Genomic DNA, 21,700 nt, shown 5'->3' with positions numbered 1-21,700 from the left:
AGCGAGCCTCCTGCCTTAGTGCCCCCAAGTAGCTGGGACTACAGGCACGTACCACCACACCCGGCTAATTTCTGTATTTTTTGTAGAGATGGGGTCTCGCCATGTTGTCCAGGCTGGTCTTGAGCTCCTGAACACAGGCAATCTGCTCGCCTCGGCCTCCCAAGGTCCTGGGATTGTAGGTGTGAGCCACCGCACCCAGCCCTTTCTGAATAGTCTCAATCCACAGGTGCTTAAATGCTCAGTGTGGAACTCAGGGATACAGAGGGTTTACTGTATTCTCCTTTGGGCATTAAAAAACTCATGATGGTTGTCATTTCCAGAACAAATGTACAGAGCATAATTCTAGAATAAACACTATCTTGGGAATACAGTTACAATTAGAGCGATCAGCTACACTATATTATGAATATCAGTAATGTATAAGTTGTAGTTTCCCATATAGAGAAAATTACATAACTAGAAATAAAACTGAAAATATCATCATGTTGGTCAGGTGTGGTGGCTCACACCTGTAATCCCAGCACTTTGGGAGGCCGAGGCAGGCAGATCAGAGGTCAGGAGATCCAGACCATCCTGGCTATCACGGTGAAACCCTGTCTCTAATAAAAATACAAAAAATTAGCTGGGCGCGGTGGCGGGTACCTGTAGTCCCAGCTACTTGGGAGGCTGAGGCAGGAAAATGTCATGAACCTGTGAGGCAGAGCTTGCAGTGAGCCAAGATCGTGCCATGGCACTCCAGCCTGGGCGACAGAGAGAGACTCTGTCTCAAAAAAAAAAAAAAAAAAGAAAAAAAGAAAATATCGTGTCAAATTCTAGTTCTATGATAATCTCACTGAAACACCAAATTCTTATTTCTCACAAATTGTGCAACTGTGTGCTTCTTTATTTCTTGACATTTAGTCACTTGTAAGTAAAATTACGATTTACATGCTTGCGGAGGAAAAAGTAAAAATATAGTATTTGGTCTATTTATTTATTTATTTTATTGTATTTTTTATTTTTTTTTTAGACGGAGCCTCACTCTGTTGCTCAGGCTGGAGTGCAGTGGCGCAATCTTGGCTCACTGCAACCTCTGCCTCCTAGGTTCCAGCTATTCTCCTGCCTCAGCCTCCTGGGTAGCTGGGACTACAGGCATGCACCACCATGCCTGGCTAGTTTTGTATTTTCAGTAGAGATGGGGTTTCACCACGTTGGACAGGCTGGTCTCGAACTCCTGACCTCAGGTGATCCGCTGGCCTCAGCCTCCCAAAGTGCTGGGATTACAGGCATGAGCCACCGCACCCAGCCAGTATTTGGTGTTATATTAAGAACCAAAGTGAAAATTATTTGAGCAGAAATCTAACTACCTACTTTGCATAATACAATTTGGCAAATGTTGAGGGACAGGAAACAAAGCTGGGTTAAAAATGATTTCCATCCTCTTGGAATTTTTACTCTTGTTTTGTGTTTTTAATTTTCAAAAGATAAATGGCAGAGATACAGAGGAATCCAACGTGATCAAGGCTGGTAATTAGTCAATTAACTAAAACTTAAAGAAGGAATCAGAAAAACATATATATAGGCCGGGCGAGATGGCTCATGCCTGTAATCCCAGCACTTTGGGAGGCCAAGGCAGGTGGATCACCTGAGGTCAGAACTTTAAGACCAACCTGGCCAACATGGTGAAACCTCCATCTCTACCAAAATACAAAAATTAGCCAGGCATGATGGTGGGTGCCTGTAATACCAGACACTTGGGAGGCTGAGGCAGGAGAATCACTTGAACCCAGGAGGTAGAGGATGCAGTGAGCAGAGATCATGCCATTGCACTCTAGCCTGGGCGACAGAGTGAAACTCTGTCTCAAAAAAAAAGAAAAAAACATATATAGACTTAAATGTTTTATTTTAAACTGAAAACAGATAGATGTATATTCTTGCCTTTTTTTTTTTTTTTCTTTCAGATGGCCTCTCACTCTCTTGCCCAGGCTGGAGTGCAGCACTTGATAACAGCTCACTGCAGCCACGACCTCCAGGGCTCAAGCAGTCGTTCCATGTCAGCCTCCCAAGTAGCTGGGACCACAGATGTGGGCCATCAGATAATATATATTTTTTTTTCCAAATGATCCTCCTTTCTTGGGCATGGTGGTTCATGCCTGTAGTCCCAGCTACTCAGGAGGCTGAGGCAGGAGAATCACTTGAACCCAGAAGGCGGAAGTTGCAGTGAGCTGAGACTGCACCACTGCGCTCTAGCCTGGGTGACAGAGTGAGACTCCGTCTCAAAAAAAAAAAAGAAAAAAAATTTAGCTTAAGTACAAGTAAAATGTATTGACAATAAAGGTTTTTACACAGTAGAAAAAGGCAAGGCTAGTTTTTCAATATATGTCTGAATATTAGTACAGGCATAACCAGCCCTGCTGCTGGTATAAAGTATGATGTGTAAATCAGACTTAAATGCTGTTAAGAAATAATTATTGGAAGCTCACTATCAAGAATCCAAAGGTAGCAAAAAAAAAAAAAAAAGGAAAAAATATATATTAAAAAAAGAAAACTTGGCCTCCCAAAGTGCTGGGATTACAGGCATGAGCCACCTTGCTTGGCCCAATATTCTTTAAAAACCCTAGCAATTTAAAGTTGCTTAGAGAAGAAGTATGACTTTAAAAAAAAAAATCACGGCTCCTCCAACTTGCCAGTATTAACTGTTGATTCAGGTGTTATTCAATACAACACATAATTTAATCTATTTTATCTCTGGCCAATACAAAAGTAGTTTAATATCTAGAGTATTGGTATGTAAAGAAACCATTGAGGCCAGGCGCAGTGGCTCACGTCTATAATCCCAGCACTTTAGAGAGGCTGAGGTGGGTGGATCACTTGAACTCAGGAGTTTGTAACCAGCCTGGGCAACATGGTGAAACCCCGTCTCTACTAAAAATACAAACATTAGCCAGGCACAGTGGTGCACACCAGTAATCCCAGCTAGTTGGGAGGCTGAGGCAGGATAATGGCTTGGACCTGGGAGGCGGAGGTTGCAGTGAGCAGAGATTGTGCCACTGCACTCCTGCGTGGGCAACAGAGTAAGACTCTGTCTCAAAAAAAAAAAAAAAAAACACCACTGAGGTGTGGGATTTATGTTCCATACTACTGCTGTTCGTTCTAACAAGCAATTTGCAAACATCACATGAGAATATGAAAGAACTACATTTGTGTGTATACTTTTAAAGAAAAAAAATTTTAAGGTTTTTTCGTTTTTGTTTTTGTTTTGAGATGGAATCTCACTCTGTTGCCAGGCTGGAGTGCAGTGGTGTGATCTCGGCTCACTGCAACCTCCGCCTCCTGGGTTCCAGCGATTCTCCTGCCTCAGCCTCCCAAGCAGCTGGGACTACAGGCGTGCGCCACCATGCTCCGCTAATTTTCGTATTTTTAGTAGAGACAGCGTTTCACCATGTTGGCCAGGATGGTCTCGATTTCTTGACCTCATGACTCGCCTGCCTCGGCCTCCCAGAGTGCTGGGATTTTTTTGTGTACTTAAACTATAGACCCCATAAGCAGTGTACTTCAACGTGAGGAACTGGCCTTAAAATATTTAGCTTAGTCAGGGCGTGGTGGCTCACGCCTGTAATCCCAGCACTTTGGGAGGCCGAGGCGGGTGGATCACAAGGTCAGGAGTTGGAGACCAACCTGGCACAACATACCGAAACCCCGCCTCTACTAAAAATACAAAAAAATTAGTCAGGCTTGGTGGCGCATGCCTGTAGTCCCAGCTACTCAGGAGGCTAAGGCAGGAGAATCGCTGGAACCCAGAAGGCGGAAGTTGCAGTGAGCTGAGACTGCACCACTGCACTCCAGCCTGGGTGACAGAGTGAGACTCCGTCTCAAAAAAAAAAAAAGAAAAAAAAATCTAGCTTAAGTACAAGTAAAATGTATTGACAATAAAGGTTTTTACACAGTAGAAAAAGACAAGGCTAGTTTTTCAATACATGTCTGAATATTAGTATAGGCATAACCAGCCCTGCTGCTGGTATAAAGTATGATGTATAAAACAGACTTAAATACTGTTAAGAAATCATTATTGGAAGCTCACTATCAAGAATCCAAAGGTAGCAGAAAAAAAAAAGGAAAAAATATATATTAAAAAAAGAAAACTGAAAAGGGGAAACAATCCAAAGGAAACAATCATTCGTTCAGAATTCTGAGAAAGAAGCTAATTCCATGAAAATTTCAAGAACTAGATAAAGATGCTGCCAGGAGCCCAGGTGCAATTTATAGAACCCTTGTCCCTAGTTCTATTAAACTAGACACTGGTAAGTGCTGGGAATACAAAAACAAATTCCATTTGGTCTCTGCCTTCAAGAAGCATATTTCTGGCTGGGCACGGTGGCTCACACCTATAATCCCAGCACTCTGGGTGGCCGAAGTGGGCGGATTGCTTGAGCCTAGGAGTTCCAGACCAGCCTGGGCAACATGGCAAAACCACATCTCTGCAAAAAAATACAAAAAATTAGCACGGCATGGTGGTGTGGCCCCTGTATTCCTAGATACTCAGAAGGCTGAGGTGGGAGGATCACTTGAGCCGGGAAGTCCAGGCTACAGTAAGCCATGACCGTGCCACTGCACTGCAGCCTGGGTGACTGAGCAAGACCTTGTCTCAAAAAATAATAAATGAGCAGAGTAGGGGTGGATGTTGAAAAGACAAGGGAACAGGTGAATTGCGGAAATGGTGAGTGTGAATTCAACATTTCTGATCCTTTGGATAAAGGTCTTGCTATATTCCAACACAGCTTGAGTGAGTGAGAAGCTTCAGGACAGTCTTTGTACATTTTTTTAAAGCATTTTATTTTCATTTCTTATTGCACGCAACATTTCTAGGCATCTGACTCCTTGTGAGCAGGGAGAAAACGTGGAGAAAGAGAGGGAGTACACAAAGCCAAGTTTCATTATGGTCTCTAACTTTAGAATTGACCTTAAAAAGGGAGACAGACATGTAAACTGATCACTGAAATGTCCAAAAATCAACTCATGATTCTCAGCATCTCCACAGTTTTTCTTTCCATTTTCCCTTTACCAGTAGCACTACCAAATACCTAGGTTTGCTCAGTCCCCCATGAGGCAGTCGTCCTTGAATCCTTCCTTTCCCTTGCCCCAAACATCAACCCATAAACAAAGCCTGTTGGTTGATCCTACTCCGTCAATATCCCAAATCTGTCTACATTTCATCTCCTGTTATTGTTCTAGTCCAGGCCATCATTACCACTTGTCAACTTCCAAAGCCTGATGTGCCTCACTGCTTCCACCATAGCTTCTGTCCAAAGCATTCTCCATACAGAATCGAGTGACCTTTTTAAAACTTACGGAAGTCACTTAACCTCCCTAAATTTTAGTTCCCTCAACTGTAAAATGGGGATTATAATAGTGCCTACCCTCCTCTGATTGCAGTGCAGATTAAATGAGATAATAACCAGCACCTGGTGTTTGGCTTATACTAGGTGTTCAATAAACGTCATTATACTGAGCCAATTCCTCCTCCTCCTCCTCCCAACTCTCCTTGATTCAGCCACAATGGCCTTCGCCTTTTCCTCCAACATGTCACAATCTTTTTGCCTAAAATATTCCTCCCCTCCCCCATCCCTTCCCTGCCCCCACTGGCTTTTCACGGGCGTGGCCCCTTATTTAAACCTAAGGCCGGGCGCAGTGGCGCAGGCCTGTAATCCCAGCACTTTGAGAGGCCGAGGCAGGAGGATCTCTTGAACCCAGGAGTTCGAGACCAGCCTGGGCAACATAGTGAGACCCTGTCTCTAAAAACAAAACAAAAAACTTCTCAGCCTAAATTCTCACAAGGCCTTCATCTTATCAACCTGTTTATTTCCTTTTGAGTGTTCGCCAGGATGCGAAAGCACTGTCTATGATTGCCCCTGTGCTCTTTGCCTCTACCCTCTTACACGTAAAACCATCACACCTGGAGGGAAAAGGTTCCTCGAAGTGAAGTCAGCTCCGGAAGTGGGGGGGGCAGGGGCGATGCAGTCTGGGAGTTGTAGTCAAAGCTGCTCCGAAGCGACGCAGCCGAAGAGGCGGTCGTTCTATGCAACATTCCTGTGAAAATTACCCAGCTGTGACTGTCGAAGGGAAAAAGTCAACACTTACCTATATCCGGGATCCCACGTCGGAGCTCCAGACACACAAGGGGGACAGCAGAGAGGAAGAAAATGCCAACAACCCCACGTGAAGCCATGGTGGCGGAAGCGCCTGGTGCAGGCGGAAGGCCCGCCCCTTCCGGCCGCGTTTTCCGGGAAGGAAGTGGAACTCTTCTTGCCGCGGGCCGGCTGGGAGAGGGTCAATAACGTGGTAAATACTGACGGCCGTGTCGTTATTGAGGGGGAGCTAAGCCCCGTGTTTTTAAGTTATAGTCTGTAGCCGTGTTTCAGAAGAAAGGCAAGTCGTCCCCCAAGTCACATGATGTCCAGAGGAGCCTGGGCTCTAGAGCGGTGGCTCCCTGGAGGGTAGCAGGGCAGGGGCTGCCCCTTCGGTCTTTGCAGCGTCTGTGAGAAAGCGTTTTCCAGAGGGAAATGAAGCCGAAGAAAAAGCTGATGCTGTGAGGAGGCAGCCTGGGCCCCCCGGCCTTGTGGCCGTACAGGATGAATGTGGGCTATAACACCTTCCTTATCTCCCTAACGGTTCCTGGTTCCTGGCCCCGTCCGCAGTCTCTGGTTCCTGCGGAAAGAACTCGAAAGTGGGGCCTGGCTCCAAATACCTGCCCCCTAACACGCACGTCCTAATGCCAGGTCCTGGAGACCCGCCACCCCTTGTTCCGCCCCTTTTCAGTTTTGCCTGCACGCGTTATTAACCTTGATTTCATAGTTCCATGACCTCATTGCCATCCTATAACTCACCACTGTGCACTTCTCCCAAGCTACTGAGGTCCTCCCAATCTACAACATTTCGTACTTGGAAATTATCTTTCCTGGCCAGGCGCGGTGGCTCACGCCTGTAATCTCAGCACTTCGGGAGGCCGAGGCGGGCGGATCACAAGGTCAGGAGTTCGAGACCAGCCTGGCAAATATGGTGAAACCCCGTCTCTACTAAAAATACAAAAATTAGCCGGGTGTGGTGGCGGTCGCCTGTAATTCCAGCTATTCGGGAGGCTGAGGCAGGAGAATTGCTTGAACCCGCATGCGGAGGTTGAGCCGAGTTTGCACCACTGCACTCCAGCCTGGGCGACAGAATGAGACCCCGTCTCAAAAAAAAAAGAAAGAAATTATATTTCCTGGCTAAGCGCGGTGGCTCACGCCTGTAATCCCAACACTTTGCGAGAAAAAAGAAAATTATTTTTCCTGACCCATCCATCTAGCATCCCACCTGACTATTCAGTTTAGTTCATCTGAAATTTATTGAGCTCCACAGTTTGGTACTCTACAACTCTTGGAGATTCAAATATTTACAAGTTACTGAATTTGTCCTCAAGAAACTCAGTTTATCCGACTTTGTGGTTCTATGGAGAAGAAAAAAAAAAAAAACTGGGAAAGATAGCCTGTAAGCAAATAAACACAATGCAGTGCCTGAGTGCTATGATAGAGATATCTGCAACATAGGGTGTTGCAGAACCATACCCGGAAGGCTTGCAGAAGGCTTTCCAAAAGGAAGTCACGCCTGCGTTGTGTTCAAAGATTAGGAATCGGCAAGGATGCCCGGGAAGGGTGGGATTTCAAGTTTAGGAACCTGAGTGCAAAGGAACTACCAGTGATTATTGCTGCAGTTTAGAGCTTGAGGCCGGGCGCAGTAGCTTACTCCTGTATTCTCAGCACTTTGGGAGGCCGAGGGAGGCAGATTGCTTCAGCTCAGGAGTTCGAGACCCCTCTGGGCAACATAGCTAAACCTGTCTAAAAAAAAAATTAGCTGCATGTGATGGCGTAGACTGTGGTCCCAGCTACTCAAGAGGCTGAGGTGGGAGAATCACTTGAGCCCAGGAGGTCAAGTCTGCAGTGAGCTGAGATCATGCCAGTGCACTCCAGCCTGGGCGATATAGTGAGACCCTGTCTCTAAAAATAAAATAAAGCTGAATGAAGGCTTTTAGAGGTAGATTGTTGCTAGGGCCGCAGAGGCTTTCCTTTGTATATAGGCTAAGAACTTTATCCTCCAAGCAAAGGTGCAAAATATTAGGGCACAATCTGAAGATCAGTAAGGGTGAGGTAATATAAATTACAGCATGACATACCATAAAATAATTAATTATATTGACTAGTTCAGATGTTCCCATAGTTGTCTGTATCTTGTGTTCATCATGCATAAGGAGGAAGACAGGAAAGAAAGTTCTACAGTCTGTATCTCGTGTTCATCATGCATAAGGAGGAAGACAGGAAAGGAAGTTCTACAGTTCTTAACCACCTACCTCCTGTATTTTTTTCTTCCTCACTGGTCTTCCATATTACCTAATTTAATCTGTTGATGGCGCCATTGAATCTCTCTCTGGACTACAAAAGGCAGTTCCTAACCATTCCAAATTTACCTTGTCTTAACATATGGGAAGCCAGCATTTCCCAAACTTTGTTGTTTGTGAACTCTCTTCACTGCAACTGCTAGCTCTCCCCACCAAAGACCACCAGAATAACCTGTCACTAAGTAAATTTGAGTTTCTTACAGCATTAGAAAAGAACACTGTGGCCGGGCGCAGTGACTCACGCCTGTAATCCCAGCACTTTGGGAAGCCGAGGTGGGTGGATCACCGGAGGTCAAGTTTGTGACCATCCTGGCCAACATGGTGAAACCCTGTCTCTACGAAAAATACAAAAATTAGCCTGGCATGGTGGCTCACACCTGTAGTAACAGCTCCTCGGGAGGCTGAGGTACCAGAATCGCTTGAACCCAGGAGGTAGAGGTTGCAGTGAGATCATGCCACTGTACTCCAGCCTGGGCAATAGAGTGAGACTCAGTTTCAAAAAAAAAAAAAGAACATTGCTTTGACATAATCTTAGTCGTGTCTCAGAGGGGACGTCAAGGGTGATTTTTATTTATTTATGAGACAGGGTCTCACTCTGTCACACAGGCTGGAGTTCAGTGGCACAATCACAGCCCACTGTAGCCTTGACCTCTCAGGGTCAAGCAGTCCTCCTGCCTCAGCCTCCAGAGTAGCTGGGACTGCAGGCACATGTCACCATGCCTGGCTAACTTTTTTATTTTTTCTATAGACAGGGTTTCACCATGTTGCTCAGGCTGGTCTTGAACTCCTGGGCTCGAGCAATCTGCCAGCCTCGGCCTTACAGAGGGTGATTTTTATAGGGTTCTATAGTCTAGTTAGAGTGGTTTAAGGTGGTCTTTTCAATATGGGGATTTCACTGGGATTGGACATAGTTCATGGTAGAATAGTTTGAGACGGTACACCCAACAAGGTGAAGAAATTGAAGTTAGATTTTACCTCTTTTTTGACAAGGAAGGTGATTTGCCCAATTCAATGATCAGCTCAGCTTCTCAGTGCCTGAGAAGGAAGCTTTGCAGCCCGATGAGCAACTTAGAGACCAGATAAATGGGAAGTTCCTAAAGCTCAGAATGAAGGTATGGATTGATCTATAGCCTATCTTCGTGAGTAAGAATTCCTGGAACAGTAAAATCAGGTTGATTTAGAGCTCTTAGTTCTCACTGGTGATTGTTAAGCTGTAAGTTACTGGTGTCTCCATTCTCACCAAAAGGGTCTCACTCTTGTCACCCAGGCTGGAGTGCAGTGGCACAAGCGTAGCTCACTGCAGCCTGGAACCCCTGGGCTCAAGCGATCATCTCACCTCATCCTCCTGAGTAGCTGGGACTACAAACACATGCCACCATGACTGGTTAATTTTTATTTTTTCTTTTCTTTCTTTTTTTTTTTTTTTTCCAGGAGATGGGGTCTTACTATATTGTTCAGGCTGATCTTGAACTCCTGGTCTCAAGTGATTCTCTAGCGTTGGCCTCCCAAAGTGTTGGAATTACAGGCATGAGCCACGGCACCTGACCATATGTGTTTTTTTCCTTGTAGGAATTTAGAAAATTGCCATGCCAGCTGTGCCCTAAACCCTCAAAAAGTAGCTGACTTTTTGTCTCCTTAACCTTAGGGTCCATCTTAGTTGATAAAGGGGTAAATAGTTGTCTATTTTAGTCTCTCAGATCACAATTTTTAGTTTTTTTTAGAGAGGTGAAGGTCTTACCATGTTCCCCAGGCTGGCCTTAAACTCCTGGGCTCAAGCAATCCTCCCACCTTAGCCTCCAGAGTAGCTGGGAGTACACGTGTGCATCACCACACCCAACTATTATATAATTTTTGCATTTAAAAAATCAATTATTGGCCGGGTGCAGTGGCTCACTCCTGTAATCCCAGCACTTTGGGAGGCCGACGCGGGTGGATCACGAGGTCAGGAGATCGAGACCATCCTGGCTAACACAGTGAAACCCTGTCTCTACTAAAAACACAAAAAATTAGCCAGGCGAGGTGGCGGGCACCTGTAGTCCCAGCTACTTGGGAGGCTAAGGCAGGAGAATGGCATGAACCCAGGAGGTGGAGCTTGCAGTGAGCCAAGATCGCGCCACTGCACTCCAGCCTGGGCAACAGAGCGAGACTCCGTCTCAAAAAAAAAAAAAATCAATTATTTTTTTCAGTATTTTATTATAAAAATTTTCAGACCAACAGTGGAAACTATTTTTACTCACATTTTATTCTCCTTATTTGATAACATACCTATCAATCCCTCCATCCTTTCATCAATCTTAGTTTTTGATGCCTTTCAAAGTTGCAAACATTAGCAGACTTTCCCTGAAATACTTCAACATGTATATCATTAACTATGTCACAAGTATATACATAGAAGAGGCTAAAGATCACCTCTCCCCATCTTAGGTCTTAGCTGGGACTCATATAATAAAAGACAGATTAACAAGAAGAAAACAAGTTTATTAATGCATACTGTGTGCATTAGACAGGAGAAATCTCAGTGAAAAGTAACTGAAAGCAATGACTTAGAATTCTGTCTTATCAGAGTTTAACAAAGAACAGTGAATTTGGGGGGAAATGACGGCAAAGGAAGGTTGTTTTAGGCTTCAGAAGGTGGGAGGCTGTGGGAAGGCAACTACTGTATATGCAAGGAAACTAATGGGATAAGTTTTGTTTGTAGATTCCTCTGGTGCCACTTTGGGCTGTTAAGAGTCTTGAGCTGCCTCCAGTAAAGGAGAATGTATGTCCTGTCTTTAGGCAGAAAAGTGAGAGGATAGGGAGAGCTTTTTCTCTGTTTTCTGCTTTTTTTTTTTTTTTTTTTTTTTTTTTTGAGACGGAGTCTCGCTGTGTGGCCAGACGGGAGTGCAGTGGCACCATCTCGGCTCACTGCAGCCTCTGCCTCTCGGGTTCAAGCAATTCTCCTGCCTCAGCCTCCCAAGTAGCTGGGATTACAGGCACATGCCACCACGCCCAGCTAATTTTTGTATTTTTAGTAGAGGGTTTGACCATGTTGGCCAGGATGGTCTCAATCTCTTGACCTCATGATCCACCCGCCTCGGCCTCCCAAAGTGCTGGGATTACAGGTGTGAGCCACCGCGCCTGGCCTGTTTTCTGCTCCTTAATTGCCTTTGGCCAAAAAATAATTTTTATCTCAAAGAGGCATATTTTGGGGTGGCACCTTCTGGTTTCCTTCACATACTTCATATGATATACATACTTCATCATGCATATCATTAAACACAATGAAATGGACACATCATGAGCATACCATTCCTTGAGTTCCAATGTATGCATACCCAGTGCAACCTAAATCCCAAGCAAGATACAAAGCATTGACTGACCGTGGCGGCTCATGCCTGTAATCCCAGCACTTTGGGAGGCTGAGGTGCCCAGGAGTTTGAGACCAGCCTGGACAACATGGTGAGACCCCATCTCTACAAAAAAAACACATTTTTTAATTAGCTGGGTGTGGTGGCATGCACCTGTGGTCACAGCTACTCCAGAGGCTGAGGCAGGAGGATCACTTGAGCCCAGGAGGTGGAGGCTGCAGTAAGCTGTGTTTGTGACACTGCACTCCAGCCTGGGCGACAGAGAGAGACCATGTCTCAAAACAAAAAAACAAAAAGCATTGCACAGAGAGCAAGCATTGCTCTGATTTTTTTTCCACCATAGGTTAATTTTGCCTCTTCTAGGACTTCTGTAAATTATACAAAATGTACTCTTTGGATAAGGCTTTGTTCACACTGTATGCTTTTTTAAACATTTTATGAGATAATTATAAATTCACATGTTGTTATAAGAGGTCATGGAGATTGCATAAATCCTTTACCATTTCCCCCGATGTTAAAATTGTGCATAAGGACAGTATAATACCATAAACAGGAAATATATATTGACACAATCCAGTGACTTCATTCAGATTTTACCAGTTACAGATACTCATTTGTGTGTGTGATTTAGTTTTTTTACTTTATTTTTATTTTTTGAGACAGGGTCTCGCTCTATCACCCAGGCTGGAGTGCAGTGGCACAATCTCAGCTTACTGCAAACTCCACCTCCCAGGTTCACGCCATTCTCCTTCCTCAGCCTCCCGAGTAGCTGGGACTACAGGCGCCCGCCACCACGCCCGGCTAATTTTTTGTATTTTTAGTAGAGATGGGGTTTCACCGTGTTAGCCAGGATGGTCTTGATCTCCTGACATCGTGATCCACCCGCCTTGGCCTCCCAAAGTGCTGGGATTACAGGCGTGAGCCACCGTACCCAGCCATGTGTGATTTAGTTCTATGCAATATTATCACCTGTGTCAATTCCTCTGAGCACTACAGTCAAGATATAGAGTAGTTCCATCACAGGAATTCCTCATGCTACCCTTCTACAGCCAAACCACCTCACTTTCTACCCTCACCACCATCAACCCCCATGAAACCACTCGTCTGGTCTCCATCTCCTTTTTCCCCCCTCCATCTTAAGTGAGGTATAATTGAGTTAAAATCCATCTCTTTAATTTTGTCATTTCAAGAATATTATATACATGAATCATACAGCAGCAACAACAACAAAAAAGCCTTTTTTGAGATGGAGTTTCACTCTTGTTGCCCAGGCTGGAGTGCAATGGCACAATCTCAGCTCACTGTAACCCCTGTCTCCCAGGTTCAAGCGATTCTCCTGCCTCAGCCTCCCGTGTAGCTGGGATTACAGGCGCCCGCCACCACGCCCGGCTAATTTTTTGTATTTTTAGTAGATACGAGGTTTCACCATGTTGGTCAGGCTGGTTTCAAATCCTGACCTCAGGTGATCCACCCACCTGAGCCTCCCAAAGTGCTGGGAATACAGGTGTGAGCCACCGTGCCTTTTTTTTTTTTGAGACGGAGGCTGTCGCCCAGGCTGGAGTGCAGTGGCACGATCTCGGCTCACTGCAAGCTCCGCCTCCCAGATTCAGGCCATTCTCCTGCCTTAGCCTCCCGAGTAGCTGGGACTACAGGCGCCTGCCACCATGCCGGCTAATTTTTTTTTGTATTTTTAGTAGAGACAGGGGTTTCACCATGTTAGCCAGGATGGTCTCGAGCTCCTAACCTTGTGATCTGCCCGCCTCGGCCTCCCGAGTGCTGGGATTACAGGCGTGAGCCACCGCACACGGCCTTTTTTTTTTTTTTTTTTTTTTTAAAAAAGACAGAGTCTTGATTACTCTGTTGCCCAGGCTGGTCTCAAACTCCTGGGCTCAAGCAATCCTGCCTCAGCCTCCTGAGTAGCTGGCACTACAGGAATGTGTCATTGCACCCAGCTGTTACTGACTTTTTGATGAGAAGTTTTTAATTTTGATGACAATTTATCTAAGTTTTATTTTATGATTATTGCTGTGTCCTAAGAAACCTTTGCTTTTCTTGAAGTCGAGAGATTCTATTTTTTTTTTTTTTTTAAATAGACACAGGGTTTCACCATATTGCTCAGGCTGGTCTTCAACTCCTGAGCTTAAGCAATCTGCCCACCTTGGCATCCCAAAGTGCTGAGATAACAGGCATGAGCCACCGTGCCCGGCCTCTATATTTTCTTCTAAAAGCTTTGTATTTTAGCTTTTACATTTAGGCTTATGAAATTGCTCTTTTAGTAGTCTCTTTTTCCCACCTAAAAAATAAGATGGCTACGTGTGTGTGTTGGTTGTTGTTGTTTTAACAGGGTCCAATAGTGTTGCCCAGGCTGCAGTGTGGTTGTACAATCACGGCTCACTGCGGCCTCCACCTCCCAGGCCCACGTGATCCTCCCACCTCAGCCGCCTGAGTAGCTGGGACCACAGGTGTGCACTATCATACCTAATTTTTTTGTTTGTTTGAGACAGGGTCTCGCTCTGTTGCTTAGGCTGGAGTGCAGTGGTGAGATCACGGCTTACTGCAGCCTTGACCTTCTGGGCTCAGACTAGGCACCAAAATCACATAGACTTGATTCATCCAATGAACAATAAATATGATGCACCTACCACACCCCAGGTGCTGTTACAGATACTGGAGATATAGCCACAAATAAGACAAGATTCTTGCACACCATGGAGTCTGTACACTAGTGTGTGATGACTAGTTTTATATGTCAGCTGGGAGGGTGTTTTTGGATGAAATTAACATTTAAATCACTGAACTCTGAGTAAGCAGATTGCCCTCCATTATGTGTGTGGGCCTCATCCAGTCAGCTAAAGGCCTGAATAGAAAGAAAAGACCAGCTTCCCTGAGTAAGAGTGATTTCCCAACAGACTGCCTTTGGACTGGAACTGCACCATCATGCCAAAAAGCAGAAGGTAACACAAGCAGGAGAAAAAAAAATCAATCAACAGAAACAGACCCAGAAATGACAGAGTTGATGGAATCCACAGATAAAACTTTAAATATGTCAACAAGGAAAAATGGTTATGCTAGACTGGTGAAATTATGATTTTTTTCTTATTTTTCTAAATATATGAAAATTAAACAAAAAGAACATTAATCCCTTATATGAATATTTATTTTTTGATGATGAACATTATTCCCAAGAACAGATAAATGAAGGAAATGATAAACACCACATTTAAGACATTGATTACCTCTTGGGGGAGGGAGAAGGGTGCAACTGGGATAGCTATGTAGAACTAGACAGTGTGGTAGTACTACATTTCTTAAGCTAAGAGGTGTGGATGTGCCATTATATTATTCTTTATACAGGTACTTTGTTTATCTTAAATATTGCAAAATACAATTTAAAAATAAACAAGAGGGCTGGGTGCAGTGGCTCATGCTTGTAATCCCAACACTTTGAGAGGCCAAGGCGAGTGGATCACCTGAGGTCAGGAGTTTGAGACTAGCCTGGCCAACATGGTAAAACCCTGTCTCTACTAAAAATACAAAAAGTATCTGGGCGTGGTGGTGGGTGCCTGATATCCCAGCTACTCAGGAGGCTGAGGCAGGGGAATCGCTTGAACCCAGGAGGCAAGGTTGAAGTGAGCCGAGATTGTGCCATTGCGCTCCAGCCTGGGAGATAAGAGCGAAACTCCGTCTCAAAAAAATAAAAAGTAAAAATAAAAATAAACAGTTACAGAAACAATACCACATATTTATATTCAGAATAGGAGTAGTAGTGTTATTTCCAAAACTTTTTATGATCTCCCCCATGATCTTTCAAGATATGTTACTGAAACGAGATCAAAAGCGTGAAAGAGATCCTCAGTGCATGTGTGATTTCCCTTTAGATGTTATCTTCTGAGGATGTATCCAGTTTTCTCAACAAGGCAGACTTGCTATGTCCCTCTGAAAATTTCTTTCCCTTTACTGTATAACTTGCTTTTTGTTAATTCCATGTTTAGTTATAGTTATTGTTCTCTGCCTCTTCAGTGTTTATCTTTCATCTCAATATTAAACACTGATATTGGGTAACTGAGTAATGTTCAATTATTCCTTTCCTTGTGTTATTTTTATCCTAAGTGACTGCAATTATCTTCATACATGGAACATGAAAAATTTTATTGAGCAACCTGTATTTGCAAAGTTATTTCTGTATCACTATTTCCTGCATAAATTTCTCAAATTGTTTATAGAAGTACCATCACCACCTTTCAGGTGACACAGTATCTCTTGACCTACAACCTCAACACAGAGTTGTAATATGAATTAGTCACTATTAGTGGGAAAGGACTTTTTTATTTGTTTTGAAACGGAGTCTCACTCTGTCCCCCAGGCTGGGGTGCGGTGGCGTGATCTCAGCTCACTGCAACTTCTGCCTCCCAGGATCAACTGATTCTCCTGCCTCAGCCTCCTGAGTAGCTGGGATTACAGGCACATGCCACCATGCCTGGCTAATTTTTGTATTTTTAGTAGAGACAGGGTTTCACCATGTTGGCCAGGCTGGTTTTGAATTCCTGACTTCAAGTGATCCAACCACCTTGGCCTCCCAAAGTGCTGGGATTATAGGCGTGAGCCACTGAGCTCGGCGTTGTTTTTTTGAGACACATTCTGTTGCCCAGATTGGAGTGCAGCGGTGCTATCTCAGCTCACTGCAACCATGGCCTCCAGGGTTCAAGACTCCTGTCTCAGCCTCCTGAGTGGGTGGGACTACAGGTACACACCACCACTCTGGCTAATTTTTGTATTTTTAGTAGAGACAGGGTTTTCCTGTGTTGCCCAAGCTGGTCTTTTATTTTCACTGTAAGACATACTCAGTGATGGTTTCTTTCTAATAATGGTTAATAGGCTTCTGAGTTAGGCCTTCAGAATTTGAATTCCTGCTCTGCCATTCACCAGCTGTTTAATTTTTAAATTTTTTTATCGTTACAGAATTTTTATTTGACGATCCTAGCAAAACATCCACAAGTCACCAGCTGTTTAATCTTGTGCAAGTTATTTAACCTCTTTGAACCTCAGTGTCCACATCTATAAAATGGAGACAATAACAGTACAGTATTTATTTCTTGGGTTGAGGGAAGATAACATATAAAGGTCTTAGCACAGTGCTTAGCTCAATACATATTAATTATGGGCTTATTATTTTGAGAAATACTTCATAATGTCTTCATAGAAATCACCTACGTTTGTCCAGTGGGGTTTTTTTTGAGACAGGGTCTCACTCTGTTGCTCAGGCTGGAATACAGTGGTGCGATCACATTTCACCGCAGCCTCAACACCCCGGGCTCAAGTGATCTGCTACCTCAGCCTCCTGAGTAGCTGGGGCTACAGGTGTGCACCACCACACCTAATTTTTAATTTTTTTGTAGAGACCAGGTCTTACTATGTTGCGTACGCTGGTCTCGAACTCCTGGAATACAGTGATCCTCCTCCTGTGGCTTCCCTTCCCAGAGTGCTGGGATTACAGGCATGAGCCACTGTGCCTGGCATCCTCTAGTGTTTGAAAGAAATTTTTTTTTTTAAGAGATAGTGTCTCATTCTGTCACCCAAGCTGGAGTGCAGTGGTGCAATCATAGCTCACTGTAACCTTGAATTCCTGGGCTCAAGTGATCCTTTCACCTCACCCTCCAGAGTAGCCAGGACTACAGGTATATGCCACCACACCCAGCTAATTTTTAATTTTTTTGTGGATATGAGGAACTCCCCTATGTTGCTCAGGTTGGTCTCGAACTCATGGGCTTAAGGGGTCTTCCCGCCTCAGCCTCCCAAAGTGCTGGGATTACAAGTGTGAGCTACTGCACCCAGCCCAAAATGGTGATTTTTGTGTGTTCCATCTCCATTTATTACATGTCAGTCTGTAGGAAGGAAGAACTTTCCCTTTTTCCCTTAAATTTTGTAATCAGAAAAAAATTTTTGTAAAAGAATTGGATCCCATTCTAATTGAGGTGTGGTGTGTTTCCATTCTCCTTCATTGTGCTGGGCCTCGCTGCCCTGTGACCTGGACCTTCCTTCCTTTGCCTACCTTTGCCGTGTGCTCGGATGACCTGTGCACTGTCCTTGTGGGCACAGGATCGTGGCCTACCACAAGGCAAATTCGAAGCTGCACTTACTACTTTGTTGTGCAGTTGGTAGTTGTAGATATTCCCAAAGGAGACACCAGTCTCTACAGCTTGGGAGATCAATGTTTTTGTGTCTCCATCTCTATCCTTTTCTCTGTGCTTCATCTGTGGATCACAAAAACCGCTACTCCGAATTAATCCACTATTCCAATGTTTCTCAAATTTAAGAGTCACCTTAAGGCAAGAGACAGTGTTGGTCAAAATGTAGTTCCTAGCTGGGCACATGCACACCTGTAATCCCAGCTACTCGGGAGGCTGAGGCCAGAGGATCTCTTGAGCCTAGGAAAGGAGTTTGAGACCCCTGACTTTAAAAGAAAAATAAGGCTGGGCACGGTGGCTGGCACCTGTCCTCCCTCTGCCTGGAGAAAGTCCTTTTCTTCTTTAGAATAAGTAGGTACAAGATCAGGTGCTTGAGGGAGCAGGGGGGCTGTCACTGATGCCCGGAAGGGGGCAGATGCTGCTTTTCGAGCCTCTAAGTCAGCGTGGGAATTCCCCAAACCCACCAAGGTGGAAGCTCGCTGGTGTCCTCTGCAATGTATAACTGCCACCTTGTGGGGTTTCCATACTGCTTCTAATAATTGCAAGATTTCTTGTTGATATTTTATGTCTTTTCCCCCAGAGTTCAATAGGCCCTTTTCTTTATATAATGCTCCATGCACTTGAAGGGTTAAAAAGGCATATCGAGAGTCAGCGTAAATGTTTACAATCTTACCTTCACTGAGTTCTAAGGCCCGAATTAAAGCAATGAGTTCAGCTTTCTGAGCTGAAGTGCCCTGGGGCAACGATCTGGCTTCAACAACAGTGTCCAGAGTTACCACCGCATACCCTGCACATCTCTCTCCTTGTGGGTTGATAAAGCTGCTCCCAGCCACGTATAGTTCCCAGTCTACTGATGCTCAAGGCTGGTCCCGGAGGTCAGGTCTGCTAGAGTAAACTGAGTCCAACACTTCTACAAAGTCATGCTCGACAGGGCTCTCTGATACTGGGAACAAGGTAGCAGGGTTCAGGGTGTTACAAACTTCAATGTTTATACAGGGATTTTCACAAAGCAAACTTTGGTACTTAGTGAGTCTAGCATTCGTTAGCCAATGATGTCCTTTAGTATTCATTAAAGTCACCACAGCATGGGGGGCCTTTATGTTCCAGTTTTGCCCAAGAGTCAGCTTATCTGCTTCTTGTACTAGCAGGGCAGTTGCTGCCAAGGCCCTCAAACATGGGGGCCATCCTTTAAAAACCCCGTCTAGTTGTTTAGAGAGGTAGGCCACCAGCCTCGGTCAGGGCCCCACAGTTTGGGTTAAAACTCCAACTGCCATCTTTTCTCTCTCTGACACATACAATGTAAAAGGCTTTGTCAGATCGGGTAGCCCCAGGGCTGGGGCTGACATAAGTCTTTCCTTTAACTCATGAAAGGCTTGCTGTTGCTGGGATCCCCATTCAAAAGGTTCCCGGTCCCCTCCCCCTTTGTGACCTCATACAAAGGCTTAGCTAATACTGCAAAGTTTGGGATCCACAGTCTGCAAAACCCCACAGCCCCTAAGAATTCTCTCACCTGCCTTCTGGTCTTAGGCTCCAGTAGATTACAAATGACCTGCTTTCTTTCTGATCCCAGGCTGCACTCCCCCTGTCGGATAGTAAATCCCAAGTAACGTACCTGCTGTTGGCAGATCTGAGCTTTTTTCTTGGACACCTTATACCACAGTCCTCCAGGTGCCGGAGTAGAGCATCTGTTCTCTTGGCACACCCGACTGCCGTGGGGTGTCCCAGCAAAAGGTCATCAGTGTACTGGAGCAACACGCAGACTAGGTCTCTGGTGGGAAACTTCTGGAGGTCTCGAGCCAATGCCTCCCCGAAGATGGTGGGGGAGTTCTTGAACCCTTGGGGAAGCCAGGTCCAAGTGTACTGAGTAGTGACACCTGACTACGGATCTTCCCACTGAAAGGCAAACAGCTTCTGCCTCTCAGGGGCTAATCTGATGCTAAAGAAAGCATCTTTCAGGTCCAAGCAGGTGAACCAGCTGTCCTCAGCTGGCAGCAACCCCAGCAATATGTACGGGTTAGGTACTGTTGGATGTAAAGTCACTGTAGCCTGATTAACCAAGAGCAAATCCTGTACCAGCATGTAGTCCTTGGTCCCAGGCTTGGGAACAGGCAGGAGGGGAGTGTTCCATGGAGACTGACAAGGAACTATAATTCCAAAGGTTCTTAGGCACTTGAGATGGACCTGGATACCTTCAAGAGCTTCTCTGGGGACCAGGTACTGTTTTTGCCTAACCGGCTGGGCCCCAGGCTTAACTTCTATAAGTACGGGGGCTTGGTTGACTGCCAACCCTGGAGGGTTGTCTTCCGCCCACACTCTTGGCCACCGCTTAGCCAGAGCTGGTCTTATCTCTTGGCCCGGCTCAGTTAAGAAAAGTCTCCATTCCTCCTCTCGGAGGACCGTAAGGGTCATAATGACTCCCGTTCCGGGTAACTTTAGCAGCAAAGAGCCGTGCTCTGTAAAAGAGATAGTGGCTCTCAGTTTGCTAAGCAAGTCCCTTCCCAACAAGGGCAAGGGACAATCAGGCACGTACAAAAACTGATGAATCACTTTATGTCTTCCTACAGTACAAGTCCGGGGCAAGCAGAAAGCTTGTTTTGCTGAAACTCCCATGGCTCCGATGATGTCAATAGTCTTTTTGGATAAGGGGGCGACTGGGGCGGTTACTACCGAATGTTCAGCACCGGTATCTATAAGAAAATCAATGTCTTTACCCCCAACTGTCATCCTGACCATAGGCTCTTTGGGGGTCCTTGAGCCCGGTCCACCTCAGTCCAATAACCCTTCTGCCAGGTTGAGCAGGGCCCCTTCCTCCTTGTCTGGAGCCTCCTGCTCCGAGTCACCTTGTTTTCCTTTTAGCTGAGGGCATTTGTTCTTCCAATGTCCTATTTCTTTACAATAAGCACACTGATTACGCTACAAGCTCTGACAGCCAGGCTGAGTTTCTTTCCCGGGGCCCCCCTTCCCTTGCCTTTTTGTGGGAGATCCCTCTAATTGCTGCAGCTAACAGCTCGGTGTTTCGCCAGGCCTGACGTTCATTCTCTCTGCGGTTTTCCTCATGGCTTACTGCATCCCTGTTTACAAACACCTGGTTAGCTATTTCTAATAATTGTGATGTGTTCATCCCTGCAAACCCAGCCTGTTTCTGCAGTTTTCTTCTAATGTCTTCTGTACTTTGACTAACTAAAGCCATGTTAATCATGCGTTGATTTTCAGGGCTATCGGGATCAAAGGGAGTATACATGTGATAGGCCTCACACAATCTCTCGTAGAATTGTGCTGGACTTTCTTCTTTTCCCTGAATGACCTCAGAGACCTTATTAACGTTTGTGGCCTTCTGGGCTCCCCTCTAATCCTTCTAAGAGAGCTTCCCTGTATCGGTTTAGCCTTTGCATATCCTCTCTTTCATTTGGGTCCCACTGGGGGTCGGTTCCCGGTAACTGGGTCCTTACATACTCTTGGGGGTTTTGGTAATCAGCGGGTGCATGTTCCTCTAGCCACTTAGTTGCTGCTTGGAGCACTCTCTGCCTTTCATCTGCGTTAAAGAGGAACATGAGCAACTGGTGGCAATCAGCCAAAGTGGGGTTATGGGTCTGGATAATAGTTTGGAGCAAATCAATTAGAGTTTGTGGCTTTTCAGTACAGGACGGGGTATTGTTTTTCCAGTTGAGAAGGTCGGCAGAGGTGAAGGGCTGGCACACAAAATCACGCCTCTCCGCCATGTGCCCATCCTCATCTATTCCAGTATACCGCTGCTCTCTCAG

General features: G+C 45.3%; 1 protein-coding gene across 7 annotated transcripts in view; it reads right to left on the bottom strand.

Annotated features, from left to right (window-relative positions):
* Positions 1-21,700, bottom strand: part of UBXN8 (UBX domain protein 8) — a 39,376-nt gene that overhangs the window by 16,575 nt on the left and 1,101 nt on the right. The window contains exons 2-4 of one of the 7 annotated variants that reach the window (XM_055116436.2): positions 19,552-21,010; positions 18,613-18,882; positions 6,118-6,684 (exon numbers count right to left, since the gene is read on the bottom strand). In XM_055116436.2, the coding sequence (XP_054972411.2) occupies positions 6,118-6,205 (88 nt within the window). In that variant the 5' untranslated portion in view covers positions 6,206-6,684; positions 18,613-18,882; positions 19,552-21,010. Of the gene's footprint in view, positions 1-6,117; positions 8,650-17,803; positions 18,075-18,612; positions 19,324-19,551; positions 21,472-21,700 lie in introns of those variants that run through there. The other 6 variants (XM_055116432.2, XM_055116431.2, XM_055116434.2 and 3 more) reach the window with 6 other exon arrangements.

The sequence above is a fragment of the Pan paniscus genome, chromosome 7 (assembly GCF_029289425.2).
Source record: "Pan paniscus chromosome 7, NHGRI_mPanPan1-v2.0_pri, whole genome shotgun sequence".
NCBI lineage: Eukaryota > Metazoa > Chordata > Mammalia > Primates > Hominidae > Pan > Pan paniscus.
Note: the sequence above shows the minus strand (reverse complement) of the source record. Positions and strands in the feature narration are given on the sequence as shown.